We start from the raw sequence: 13658 nt of genomic DNA on the forward strand, positions 1-13658 counted from the left end.
TTGGCCCTACACTATTAAATATTTTTGTCAGCGACCTGGAAGAAAACGTAAAATCATCACTGATAAAGTTTGCAGATGACACATCATTGGGGAGTGGTAAATAATGAAGAGAACGGGTCACTGGCACAGAACGATCTGGATCACTTAGTAAACTGAGTGCAAGCAAACAATATGTGTTTTAATATGGCTGGTGTGTGGTGGTAAAAAACTGGACCCCTGGCAACCCTTGTGTGTGTGTGTGTGTGAGCGCACCATGAACATATCGCTTTGTTCTGTGTTTAAAAGTTCTGAGAGATTTGAAATTGTCACCTGTCATTTCTGCTAAACAAAAGTTGTCAAACTTCTGCTTCTCATGGGTGCTCTGTTCACGTCTGCGTTATAATCTCTCTGTTGCGGGCGGAAAGGGTTAGCTGCTGCATGAGTTGAATTCTATGAAGGAAGCTTTATAATGGACTCCGAGGTTGTGCTCCAGGTATTCGATAAACAGTTGGTTTCCGTATTAAGCTACTTAACTGGATTCAAACTCTAGGTGTGATTGAATTCTTTAGTTGGAATGATAACCAAATGGAAAGCCACCACCTTCGAATCTGCTTTAGCATTTTGAAGGGTTGGCTATTTTTTGTAGTCATTTGATTTAACTAATTTGATGACTTGATGCCAAACCAGTATAGAGACTGACTGACTGATTTGCCCTTGATTCGCTGGTTGTATTGCTTGTTGGCAGTTTAGTTGAACGGTATTAATAATAGCTTAGTTTTGGTGCTATGCCGTCCTGGTTTCATTTTGAAGTGTTTTTAATAAGGGGTGTAAATAGACAGTCATGTCTTTCCATAAGCCAGGTGGGTTCAGGTGGACGCCAGCTGGTCAACCTAAAAGCCCAACCGGCTATCCCTTATGAGTCTTTGCTCCTGATACCCCTCATGGCCATAGGTGCTGGCTCTGGGGCTGCCGGCTTGAAGGGCTTTCCATTATACCCAGGGTTTGCAGTTTGATCGATGGCTCTCAGCACCCCCACTATACAAATTGTTCCAGCCCCCCTGCTCCCAGCCTTGCTCTGTGCTGCTGGCAGATGGGGGAGTGATGTAGTTGTCGGTGCAGTGCGGAGGAGGCGGCCAGTGAGCTGGAACGGGGTGAGAGGCTGTTCCCTATAGGTGGAGGAGGCCGAGAGCCAGTGGCGCTGGAATGGGTTTTAGAGTGGGGGGGGGGCTGAGCTGCGCCTCCCCCCGCTTACCTCTGTCTGCGCCCTCCGCCACCCCTAGAGCTGGGGCCGGGAGCAGGGCTGTGGTTTCGGGAGAGGGGACACGGATGGGGTGAGGGGGCCGAGGCTGGGTGTGGAGTCCCGGGCTGGGGCCAGCAGCCAGGACCCCACATGCAGGCCGGGAGCAGAGTCCTGGGCACGGGGCCAGCAGCCGGGACACCGCGCAAAACCCCCGCACCCTTAGTTCCCTCGCCTGAGTCGAGAGCAGCATCAGGAGGAAGGACAGAGCATTGGTGATGGCGGGGAAGCGTCAGTGTAGGACTGTTAGATTGGAACGGGCGGGCATAGGAGGCAGGGTCTTCTCTCTCGAATTGCTATTGATTTCAGGCTCCAGGGCACAGACAAGCTATTTACTCAGGGCTAAGTGCAGAGACCTGCCGGATACCTGATGTCATGGAGTGTTTCAGGCTCTCTGCCCCACTAAAGCCCCAGGCCTCTGCAGAGAGAGTGAGGCTAGGCTATGTTTTATCAACCATTTTTTTCCCCCTTGGGATCAATTTGCTGCTTTTTAGTTAATGTTGGTTCAGCTGATTTAGTATTTTGAAAAGAAGATTTGTAGCCGTGCCCAGAGTCATCAGAGCTGGAGGGGCAGAGCAGGGCATGTCCGCCTGCCAGGGGGAAGAAAGGGAGTCGCCAAAACCACCCTTGGCCCTCAGTCTCTGTCCTCCACCACTACTCATCTGCCTCTGCTTCTCTGCCCCTACCTCTGTCTCCTTGACTGTCCCTTTAAAAGGGCACCCGAAAGGAAATTAGCCATTGCAGAGCAGTGAGCAATATAAAGAGCTACACAGCCATACTGAGGTTAAAGCTCAAAATGGCCTTTGGTTGGCAAAGGGCCCAATGCAGCAGGGGGCTGAATGCACTGCCATGCACCTTCTCCTCCTACAAGAACAAGGGAATTCTCTATGAAATTGGAAAAACAGCGCACTTGACGCTGATGAATGGAAATACTTTTTCACGGAGCACATCACTAACCTGTGGAACTCATTGCCATAAGATATACTTAGAAGCGAAGAGTTTAGTAGGATTCAAAGCGGGGATTGGATGTTTCTGTGGATAATGAGAACACCCCAGCTACGTTAGGCAGGATACAAGAATCAGGAGAGATATCAATCCTCCTGCTTCAGGGCATAATCCAACCGTTAACTGCCAAGGATTAGGAAGTTCGTGGCAGGTTATTCCATAATTCTCTACAAGGGGGTTCCATGCACCTTTCTCTGAAACAAAGCTGTAGACTAGATGGACCCCTGGTCTCATCCTGCCAGGCAGTTCTGGTGTCCCATTGATCTCTCTTGTGCAAAGGGATCTGTTGGATGAAAGTAGCTGAGGCCCACTGTGCAGGACAGGGAGTGACTGAAAATCCAGGCTTTGGGCTGTAACTGCCTGTCTTGGGGTCCAGAGGGGAATTTACCCCATGTGCTGCATTAGGCGACATCATAGGTAATTGGCCCTCCCCCCACCCCCAAACCCTGGCAGGGATCCTGTCTCCACTCATCCCTTTCGAGAGTCTCCCCTCTTTTACCCACCCAGCGCACGGGCCCATGCTGCCAGGAATCAAGGTCTTGGTGACACGCCTGAGTGCCACGGGCCAGGAACAGATTTGTACATATCGGCCTGACTGCCCCTCTGGCAGGACAGAGGTGAGGCTGGGCCAGATCTCAGGGTGAGCTCGCAATGTCACACGCTGAAATATGGCCCGGCCGTCGCTTGGTGTGAACAGAGGGGCAACCGCTCAGATTTCAGTGGCGTTGTGACCAAGCAGCCCGAGTAACTCTCCGGACAGGACCGCTGCTTAACAGTGACCAGTCCACAGCCCCCCTGGCTCCGCAGAACATTGAGCAAATGCCAACACCTTGGGAGCAGGGGTGTTCGCCTTGCCCAGCACCACTGAAGCCCATCGGCAGGGTCCTGGGCTGGATGGGCCTTTGGTCTGAGCCGGGATGACGTATGTTGCCACCAGCTGGCAGATGCAGCTCTCTCTCCTCTGCCGATTTCCTGGCACTGGCTACAAGGGTTGCTACGGAAGGAGCAACTTCGCCTTCTCTCTTAGCCCTTTGCATGCCCAGGGCCAGACTCTGATCTCACTTTCCTGGCAATCCCACTGAAGCCAGGGGCAATGCTGTGGCTTTATTGCGGTCTGCGAGCCAGGAACCACCCCCTTCGTTTCAGAGCAGTGCACAGGGAGTGCATCCGAGAGGGGATCCCTCTGCACCTGGGTTTTCAGAGAAAGGAGGGGTTGGGTCTCAGATTCCCCAGGTGGGTGCCAACCTCCAGTTCTCCCAGCTGCTGTATGGTCGGGGGAGGCACCTGCCCCGAGCAGGGCTGGAGATGCTGCTCACCAAATCGCCCTTTGTGATTCATTGCTATATTTGGCCTGGCAGCCACGTGGCTGCAAGCCCCTGCCAGTGCACTCCTGACAGCTGCTGGGAGAGGCCGGGGGGAGGCAGGCAGGCGACAGGGAGAGAGTCCTGACAATCAGAGGAAATTATCTGGCTGATCACTGGGCCCGGAGCCCTGGCTTCCCAACGGCACCGAGCATGAGCACAGCCTGCCGCTAGAGCTAGAGACAACTGCCTTGGAGCAGCTCCAATTCTGCAGCCCCTGGGAGCCAGCGGTCCCTGGCCAGAGCTCCCACTGAGCTGGGATAGTCCAGCCAGCACGCAGACAGACACCGACAAGGCACATGCTGCATCCTGAAGATGGGGTCGGCAGCACCCTGCCTTCCAGCTCCTCTCTGGGATCCATTTTCCTCTGCTGCACTTCATCTGAGGGAGAAATGGGGTAATGTGGCCTGTTTCTCTGGGGAGATTCCCCCTCTCCCAGAGCCTGGTACTTTAGGGACTCAGACGCAGGTGGGGCTGGTGTGTGGGATGGTCCCATGATGCCTGTGTGCGTAAATTTGGTTTCACGCAATGTTCACATCCCCCTGGATGTTTGTGAGTACAGCCGCAGCGCGGGGGGGGGGGGAGCAGCTGGTAGATGATGCTTCCCTGGGCCAGCACAGGAGAGCACGGAGCCATGCCGCTGGCCTCCTGTGGGCCAGCAGGTTCCTGAATCCTGACCTACCCTACAAGGCTTGCACTTAGATCCCATGGCGATAAGGACGCAGGCTAGAGACCTTGGAGGGAGGCTGCTGGGAGGGCGGTTCACTAGCACCCGTTTGTGGAGGCGGAGAAGCTTAATGTACAGCGCCTGGCGTAATGGGCTCCTGGTCTGGGACGGGGGCTCCTACGTGCTCCAGTACTATAAGGTGCCACAAGTACTCCTTTTCTTTTTGCGAGTACTATAAGCGAGAATCTAATCTGGCTCTCCCGCTGTCTGGAGGGGCTGATGCCGTGCCTCGGTGCTGGCTGGATGTTTGTGAAGGAGTGTGCTGGCAGATCCCAGCCCATGGGGCGGGTAGGAGCCTGGGGAAGCAGCCGCACGCAGGTGGGAAGTGTTTCACTGTGTCTCTTTTCCCGTAGGTCACAGACCTGGATCGCAAGCGCAGCTCCGTGGGGCAGAGGCTTGGGGAGTATCTCGCTCACTGCAAAGTGCATCGCTCAGCCTCCATTTCTTCCAACAGACTGATTCTCGTTCACCATGCCCAGGCAGGTGAAAAGTCCCCCAACCCCTCCTAGTACTACTGGCTTTGCGGGGTCCCTGAAGAGGTGCGTGCTGGAAGGGCGCCGCGTTCCTCTCTGAGCCCATGGCTTTGCTGTGCTCTGGCATCCATGCGCTGCGTCAGATGGGATCCACTCATCTGTGGGCTACGAAGCTGTCTGGGTGGCTGATTGGAATGAACCGCAGAGAGCCAGAGGCGGTCGTCTCTTCGGGGGCCTTATTGGTTTAAAGGACACCGTGTAGCCCATGGAGCAGGGGACGCTGATCTCAGCAGTGCAAGGTTCAGCTTAACCAATGATTCGGGGCTGCGAGGTGAGAGCAGGCATGGGGGAGCCTGCACCCTGTCCCAAGCTGCCGGTCTCTGACGCTCGCTGCAATGGGCCGCGGGCAGCTGTAGCGATGTGATCTGCTGTCCGACCGATCTACAGCCCAAGAGAGACCCCGAGGAGGTCGTCTAAGCAAACCCCTAGGCGAGGCAAATTAGCCTCTCTGGCGACTGGCGCGTGGCTGAAACGAGCCACCACCACCACCATGATGTGCGAGGTGATGCCCACCATCAACGAGGGCGACCCCCTGGGGTCCCAGCAGGGCCCCGACTCGGAGGCCAACTTCGAGCAGCTAATGGTGAACATGCTGGACGAGCGAGACAAGCTGCTGGAAACGCTGCGGGAGACCCGGGAGACTCTGGCCTTGACCCAAAGTCGGTTACAGGAGACTGGGCATGAGCGAGACCAGCTGCAGAGGCAACTCAATTCTGCCCTCCCGCAGGTAAGGAGAGCAGCTCCGGAGCTCTGCCGGGACGAGGGAGGGCCAGGGCTGGGGACCTTGGCAGGGCTGTGGGAATAGGGTAGATGTCTTCGGGATTTCTCCAGGCTCCTTGCTAGCACTGCTGTACAGCGAGCGTCCAGGCTAGCCCGGTTTGGGCTGCTGCAAACCTGACAGCCTGGTGCTTAAAGCCAGGATGGAGCCAGGAAATGCAGCTCTGCCAGAAGCGGCCTCTCATTCCGAGTGTCTGACTTCTGACCCCTTGGGCCTGATACTTCCAAAGTGCTGAGCACCCGCAGATCCCATTGTCTGCAGCTGTAGTGACGGTGGCTCAGCACCCCGGCAAATCACGTGTTAGGTGGGTGAGGTTGGACACCTGGGAATCGAGGCCCCTTTTGGACGTACTGGCCTCAACGGGGCTAAAGAGATGTCCCTGAAGGCGAAGGCCAGCTGCCCGCTCAGTGGGGCCGTTCACGTTCATTATAACCCTTCCTCAGACCCGCGCTGCCCGGCCTGTAAGTTCCCCAGCGCAGGTGGCTCCCCGCTGATGGCCTCCTGGAGACTCTGCGGGTGGGGAGGGCGGATTCTGCTGTCCTAGTCCCAACAGCTGGGTCCCAGCTTTGGGTCGTGTATCCCTGAACCGGAGCTACTGAGGTTTGGAGAGCAAACGTTCGTGTTCTCCTGCTCACAGCCTTTCCCATCCCGAGGGAGGCAGGATGGCCCAGTGGTTAGGGCGCTGACTTGGGAGAACTGGGTTCAAACCCCTGCTCTGCCGCAGACTCCCTGTGTGCCCTTGGGTGAGTCCCTTAGCCTCTCTGGCCTTAGCTCCCATCTGTACAATGGGGATAATAGCCCTGCCTCCCACAGCGGGAGTGTGAGGGTAAAGATTGGGAGGTGATCAGATACTACGGGCTCCTCAGAAGTGCCATTTATCGCTCCTCTGAACGGGGGAGGGGTGGGGCGGGGCGCTGGTGCTGAGCCTCAGAGGCACGTCACGCCCTCAGCACAGGGCAGCGAGGGGCGTGAGGGGCCAGCTGTGCTCACGAGCCCAGAGACTTGGCTGCCGTGACCCCCAGCTTTGCCCTCGCCGTTGGGCCAGCTCGGCCACTAGCTGAGGGTTTAGCCGCTTGGCAGGTGTCCCCGTTTTAATCAAATGCCCCAAAGAGCGTGAAGCCTGTGGGCTGGCTGGAACTGAGCATGGCCGGGCGGGAGCCCGGTGGTGCAGGGCTTCGTCACTACCCGCGGTCCCCGCCAGCCTGCAGGGGAGCTGTGTCTGCAGCACATTGCTGGAGCTGCTGGCACTGGTGGAACCAAAGTCTTCTGAGTCCCAGCCCAGTGCTCTGTCCACTAGGCCGCGCTGCCTCCATTGCGCTGGGACCTGAGCGCCGAATTCAGAGCGTTCTAACCAAATTCTCCCTGAGCCGCGGACTGATCAGACGTCCTCCCTGGGGTCTCACTCAGTTCATTAACATGGCTGGTTAAAAGGCAAGAGTCTCACAAAAACGCAGGCGTGTCAGGGAGATAAATATGGTTCGTGGATATTTTTGTAGGCCCCAAATATATATTTAATATCAACACCCAGCTCTTTTATTGCCCTTTCTGTTCATAGTTATCAAAGCGCTTTACAAATCAGGTTGGTATCGTTAATCTCCATTGTGCAAGTGGGGAAACCGAGGCACAGAGCGGTGACGTGACTTGCTCAAGGCCAACCAGCAGGCCAGTGACCGAGTTGGGAATAGAACCCAGGTCTCCGGATTGCCAGTCCAGTGGCCCTCTCCTTATGACCCGATAGCAATTGTTCTGCTGGGCACACCGCACATACAGTACACAGGGGGGCTGCTGGTCCAGGCAAAAGAAATTGGCCATCTGCCACCAGATGACTTTAAATCTTGGGGCATAATGAGGTGTGCGGTGCAGTGAGTCCTGGCTGCAGATCCTGGGTTATAGAAATGAGAAGATCAAGCAAAATGTTGGCAAGAGAGAACAGTGGTTAATATGCATGGTCTGAGGAGGAAGAAAATGAAGCTTGGTCCTTGGCTGATGGCCCCTCACGCAGCCTGCTGGTCTGGCTGGTGTTTGACTCCCCTGATGTCGGATGGTATGTTTGGCAGGGCTCTGGGGGTGGCTGGACAGGGACCTTTGGGGCTGGGTGAGGAACTTGTCACCCCTGACTGGGGATCTAACATGCTGGCTGACGCCTCAAGATGTTTAGGATAATCCTGAGAGGGCAGTTTGAACGGGCAATAGCGCTGCTTCGCCGGTGGAACCCAGGAGCACGTTCCCTGCCCTGGGAGCAGGATGGCCTCTGGGCCAGTGTGTTATAACTCCAAAGCATGGCCCGTTGCAAAGCGGGGTAGTTTTAAAGCGCACTAGGGAACTGCGGCTGCAGGGTCCACACGGACACTTAGCTCGCAGCAGGCTAGTGTGGGGGTAGATTTGCACCCCAGCTTGCTGCGAACTAAGCGTATGTGTAGCCAAGCCCGTGGGCTAACCTTCCCCTACATTCCTGGGAGGGAGGTAGCAGCTGGTGGTCAAACTGAGGCACAGAGAACAATGTGGTTTGCCCTCGGTGGTCAGTGGCTGAATTGTCAGACTTCCTGGCTCCAGTCCCCTGCTCTAACCACTAGACCCCTTGGCGTCTCCCCGTCGGCTCAGGAGGGCACTGTCTCTGCTGGAGCCCAGGCACTGTGCCACAATGGACAGCCAAGGTGAGCCAAGCTAATGACGTAATGACTGGATCTTTGCGGGGTCTGCCGTTCCCCCTGGCTTCAGAGGCAGCACCTCTGGAGCTTGGGGCATTAGGTCCATGGTTAGCCAGGTTAGAACATCCCGGGGCTCTGTCAGCTGGAAACGCCACTCCACACCTGGGGAAATGCTGTCAGGGTATCTTCCACCTAACAGCACAACTAGGGCTTAGGTCCTGGGTGATGTTTCGGGAACACTAGGGGGTTCCTGACCCCAGCTGTCCTGGCTCTGCTGGGTTCCAGGTGTGTGTCAGTCCGTACCTGGTTTCCAGATTATGGCTGTGCACCATGACAGGGTCCCAACAGCTTCTCCTCTTGGGCTCCTGCTCACCTGCTTCCCACCAGTGGCCCCCACACTTCTGCACTCCCTGGAAGAGGAAATGGGGACGTGGTTCTTCTTATCGTCCTTTTCACCAATAGAACTCAAAGCGCTCTCCAAAGGAGGCCAGCACTATTATCCCTGTTGTACAGATGGGGAAACTGAGGCACAGAGGGGCAATGACTGACCTGAGGTCACCCAGTAGGCCTTCCTTCCATGGCCCTGCGTTACCCGGGCGGGTGAATGAACACAAACCTTGCTCCCCTACCCCTGACCTCTCCACCTCCTGAACACATGCAATGGGGACAAGTGGTTTATTTTTCTTTATTTTGGGCCTGATCCTGAGACGTGACCTCAGTGGGAGGCACAGGTGCTGAGCACCCCTCACGATCAGACCCTGGGTGTGACTGAGAAACACAGACCGTGACACTGTCCCTCCGGCACCTGCATCTGTGTGGCAGCATCTCCTTGACAGTGCGTCAGGCCTGCTAGGCCTTGCCTGTGCTCTGGTGTAGATGGAGGTCTGGGGGGATGCCATGAGGTCCTGCTGTCCCATTGCGGATTTCTCCCTTTGCACGGGATGCCGTGCGATGTCCGTGGATCTATGGCTGTTCTGTTGGGCGGGAGAAGGCCCCCCTGGTTGTTCTCTCAGTTGCCAGTGCTGAGCTCTGCCCTGGGCCCCTCGTGCTGGGAGAGTTGAAGTTCAAATTGCTGGAAAGCCAGGCGTAGTGGCGTTAGGGGGGTGCTTCCCACACAGCGCAGCCGGGCAATCTGAACGGTGCTGCCGAGCGTGGGTGGCAACCTGCACTATCGGAGCCCAGCCCAGCTCCCGCTCCTGCCTGTCCAGCCCAGGGGGCCTGGCCGTGCCCTCTGCAGCACCCCCCGAGGCTGAGGGAGAGACTCCGCCCGGGATTCTCTGGGGCACTCGTAGGCAGGGCTCAGGGTTGGTTCGGGTGCTGGGATGGGGGTGCTGTTACGAAGCGTGTGGGGGTGTTAACCACCCTTGTCTCCTAATTGGGCCACAGCTCCAGGGTTCTGGGGATCCTGGCCTGCGGCCTCTCTGCTCCCTGGCTGGTCTCAGGGCTGTTCCCTGCCCGCTGCGGGGTTTCCGCGTGATTCTCTCTGCCCAGCCTGTCACTGGGAGCCTCTGCACCTCACCCTCCCCTGATCTCCAGTGGGGAGCAGAGCATCTCCTCCTTGGCCGGCCAGAGCACTGCTGCAGGGGGAGGGGGAGCCGTGCTCTGCATCCTTCGGGGGTGGCTTAGGCTCTGCCTAGACACACAAGAAAGTAGCCTCCCCTCCCATCCTAGAGCAGAGCAGGGGCCCTGGGCTTGGCCTTCTCCGGCTACCGAGGACTGTTCCTGTCACGCGGGATACAGAGCGGTGAAACTCAACCTTCTTTGGAGCCCAGCCCTTCACACTCGCTGACGGCTGTCTCCTGTCTGGTGGTCCACACTGCCCCTGAGGTGTCTGTCAGTGGGCCACTGAGGCATGGGGCCCTTGGCATGAGCTGGCATCTGGCCTGCCAGCACCGCACTGTTAATCCCTCCTCACCGCGCCCTCGGGCCACGTAAACTTGGGAGGGAAGGAGGGCATGGCAGGTTCTCAGGTGGTCCGGAAGCAGCAAGGACCAGTTCACAGCCTGGAAAACTGCACCCCCCACCCCTGCCTTCAGCAGGGATCACCCCTCAAAAACATCCAGCTCTGACTCCTGATCTCAGGGGGCTCCACCCTTCTTGTGGGTGCTGAGCGCTGCCCAAACTCCATCTCTGTGGCTGTTCGCCCTCGGGCGTGGCTGGCAGCTGCTCTAAAGCAGTGGGGTGATGATGCTCACGGAAAAGCCACGTAGCTGCATTCTGGATGCGGCCTGGGCTATTGCAATAGGCGGTTAATGCCGGTAGGTGGTGCTCCAGGCTAGTCAAGTTCCCGGAGGCGGCTGGCAGGTGCTGTGAAGGGTTGAACCGTTGCTCCACTGGTGAAGGGCACTGGCCTGCAGTCAGCTGGAGTCTGAGCTGCTCAGTCAGTTTGTCTGATTCCTTTGCTGCCTGCTGAGGGGAGCTGCTTAACCCTTTCCGAGCTGGGTTCCGCTCACCCGCTGACCACGTCCCAGCTGGGCTACTGTTGCTTGTTGTTATTTCATTTAAATTCACGTCGAGAAAGCTCATGCCCAGAGCTCTTGGCAGCACGGCGGCTGATCTACACGTGCTTTGAGCTGTACGCCAGATCAGCTGATACCCTGGCCAGCGTGGCAGGCCGGCTCTGCCGGGAGGTGTCCGGGCAAAGGGCAGCACCAAGGGTTGGTTTTTGCAGGACGTGTTGAGGACAGAGTGGCGGGTCGCACTGGGATTCACCCTGTGCTCTGGCATAGCCAGAGTCCTGGGCAGCGTGGCAGTGACGGGCAGGCTTTGCCAGCGTGGTGTGAGGGCGATAGTGGGCTGTGCGTGGGCCTTGGGGGGCATCGTGGGACATCATAAGCCTGATCTGGATGACACGGCAGGCAGGTGGGATTGGAACATGCCCACGCAGCATGGTGAGCTGTATAGAACATGCCTGTATCCCAGGGATGGGTGGGAGTTATTGGGATGGGGAGCCCCACAAACAAGCGCTGTTCGGGTGTGACTGGAGGGCACAGCTGGCAAGGGGTCCTGGGATGTGCCTGGCAGCTGGGTGCACAGTGGGCAGACAGCTCGCAGGCCGTGGGGAGCCTGGGCCGAACTGGGACCTTGTCACTTTCTAACCGTGGCCGGGTTTGAGTTCAGGTGTGTCCAATGGGTGTTAATGGACTGAGCTGCCCCAGGGAAGGTGAACGCCGGGCCATGTCCCTCATTCAGCCAGCTTGCTGCGCTGTCCAAACCAGTCACAAACAACGGGCCCAGCCACCCATGTGCATGGCGGGTCTCAAAGCACACGACCCTCGGCACCCCCGGGGGCCTGCTGCTAGCGTTGGCCAGGCCGGCTCTGGGAGATGCTGCAGTCAGCAGGGGCTGTGCGTGCTCAGCGCCTCCCAGCATTCGGCCCGGACCTGGTGCGGTACAGGAGGGGTTTCCTGTCTGTGAAGCCACAGGCCGTAAAAGCACCAGGGAGGGGCAGCAAGGTCTCTGCGCAGCTGTCTGGACACTGCTGGGCTTTGCAGAGTCACTAGCACTGGCTGGAGGGACGGCCCCTCCCCTGCAGGGATGTTTGGCTGGACCTTGCAGAGCCATGCCGGGGTCAGGGAGGAGTTTGCTTTCTGCTGTTCAGATCTCGGCCAGGGAGAGAGTCTAGCTGTGGCCGGGGGAGCCTGCTTGGGTCCCCTTTGCCTCCACGCTCCTGTCCCCTCCTGCCTCGCTGGCTCGGCTCTCTGGGTTGCAGAGCTGGGCGCAGGATGTTGTCATGGGCCCATCTGTTCTCTGGCCTGGAGCAGACGCAGGGACTGGGCTGGACGCCTAGAAGCAGCCCCAGCCTGCGGGTCAGGGGAGGGGGTGCCAGCGGAGAACAGGGCTTGCTGCAGCGCTCGTGTGAGGGGGGATTGTTCTCTTTGCAGGGCACCTGGGGCTGTTCTACTCCCAGTTATTAAAGGTCTGGAGCCCTGGAAAGGAGCCCTGGCTCTGACCTCCTGCCTGCAGGGAGAGATGCTGACACCCCCTGGGCATCCTGGCCCATGCACACGGAGCAGGGCTGTCAGCGGCCCCGGTGGAGGGGCAGGCTTTGGCTCTGAGTCTCGCCTGTGTGAAGGCTCATGGGTCCTCTTCCACCAGTGCTCAGTGCATTGGGGAGAGTGGAGAGCGGAGCTTGGGGACCGACCCATTGGCCGCAAGGTGTAGGGCAGGGAGAGTGGGGCCAGAGGGCCCTGCATGGCTGGAGCTCACCGATCAGCCAGGGAGCCCGGGAGGCTTGAGACATTTTGGCCCCTCACTGGCTCTCTTTCAGCATCGGGATGCCTGACCCTCATGCTCCTCCCCCTCCTGCCCCCGAAGTCCCGGCGCCAGGGATTTGGCTCCGTCTCAGCAAAGACTTTAGATCCTGGGGAGGCAACTTGGCTGAACCTGGTGTGATTAAGCCAGGGCCACGCTGCCCCACAGGCTTGGGCCGGGGCTGGAGGCTGGCAGCTGGCTCACAGTTTGCAGAGACAGGGACCTCTCACCCTTCAGTGGGTACTGCATGCCCGGAAGAAACACAGGAAAATGCCTCTGGGGAAGGGCCCTGCTCCATGGTGCTGGACTGGTCCTGGATCCCGCAGGAGCCTGGAGCTTCATGCCAGGCTGGGGAGCGAGAGCTGGACTAGCTCACCACAGCCTCTGATTGCCTCCAGCTGACTGCCTGAGCTCAGCGCCCCATGGTCCTTTGTCTCCCCACCCTGGCAAACCTCCAGCTGGCCTGTGGGACCCAGCCCAGACAGATGCCCACTAGGCTGTGCCCCCATCCTCCGCTGAACAAAGTCCTGCCCCCAAACACGAGTGGGGTGATGCCCCATCACACTCCTCCTGGGCTCCGTGCCCTCTCCCCCAGCTGGGCAAGGGGCCGCTGCGTCCATCCATGGTGGGCAGCTGGAGCGAGAGCATCCCAGGTCACCCTGATGGCGAGGGCTGCCCACCCCACAGGCTGCTGCAACCACTCCCGGATTAAGGGGCTGTGCGGATTTACTTGCAGTTCTTGCTCCAATTCCGACTCCTCCATGTCTCCGCACAGGGAACATGCAAACGAAGCAGAGCAAACTAGGTCACTGCAAAGGGCCTCTGTACATCTGTGCGCTCCTCCGGGTTCGTCCACTGGGTCCCCCCGCTGCGGGCGCCCGCTCGCGGCTCCCCGTCCGAGCCATGGGGCTGGCTCCCTCCGACCCTGGGAAGGGGAACGATTAGCGCACGCAGCAGATGGGGAATTTCTGCAAGCTCCAAATGCCTCCTCCTGCCGAGTGCATCGCTGATCCTTCCCCAGTGCCCCAGCGCTCCGTCCCCTGCACAGAGAGGCAGGCTTGACGCGAAGCAGCTCC

At 58.3% G+C, this 13658-nt stretch overlaps 1 protein-coding gene across 10 annotated transcripts in view; it reads left to right on the plus strand.

Annotated features, from left to right (window-relative positions):
- The window catches only part of PPFIA4 (PTPRF interacting protein alpha 4), a 166066-nt gene that overhangs the window by 64063 nt on the left and 88345 nt on the right, over positions 1–13658 (plus strand). For all 10 annotated transcript variants that reach the window (XM_073320166.1, XM_073320174.1, XM_073320175.1 and 7 more), the window contains one exon: positions 4723–5629. In XM_073320166.1, the coding sequence (XP_073176267.1) occupies positions 5393–5629 (237 nt within the window). In that variant the 5' untranslated portion in view covers positions 4723–5392. The remainder of the gene's footprint in view (positions 1–4722; positions 5630–13658) is intronic.

Source organism: Lepidochelys kempii, chromosome 21 (assembly GCF_965140265.1).
Source record: "Lepidochelys kempii isolate rLepKem1 chromosome 21, rLepKem1.hap2, whole genome shotgun sequence".
NCBI classification, from domain to species: Eukaryota; Metazoa; Chordata; order Testudines; family Cheloniidae; genus Lepidochelys; species Lepidochelys kempii.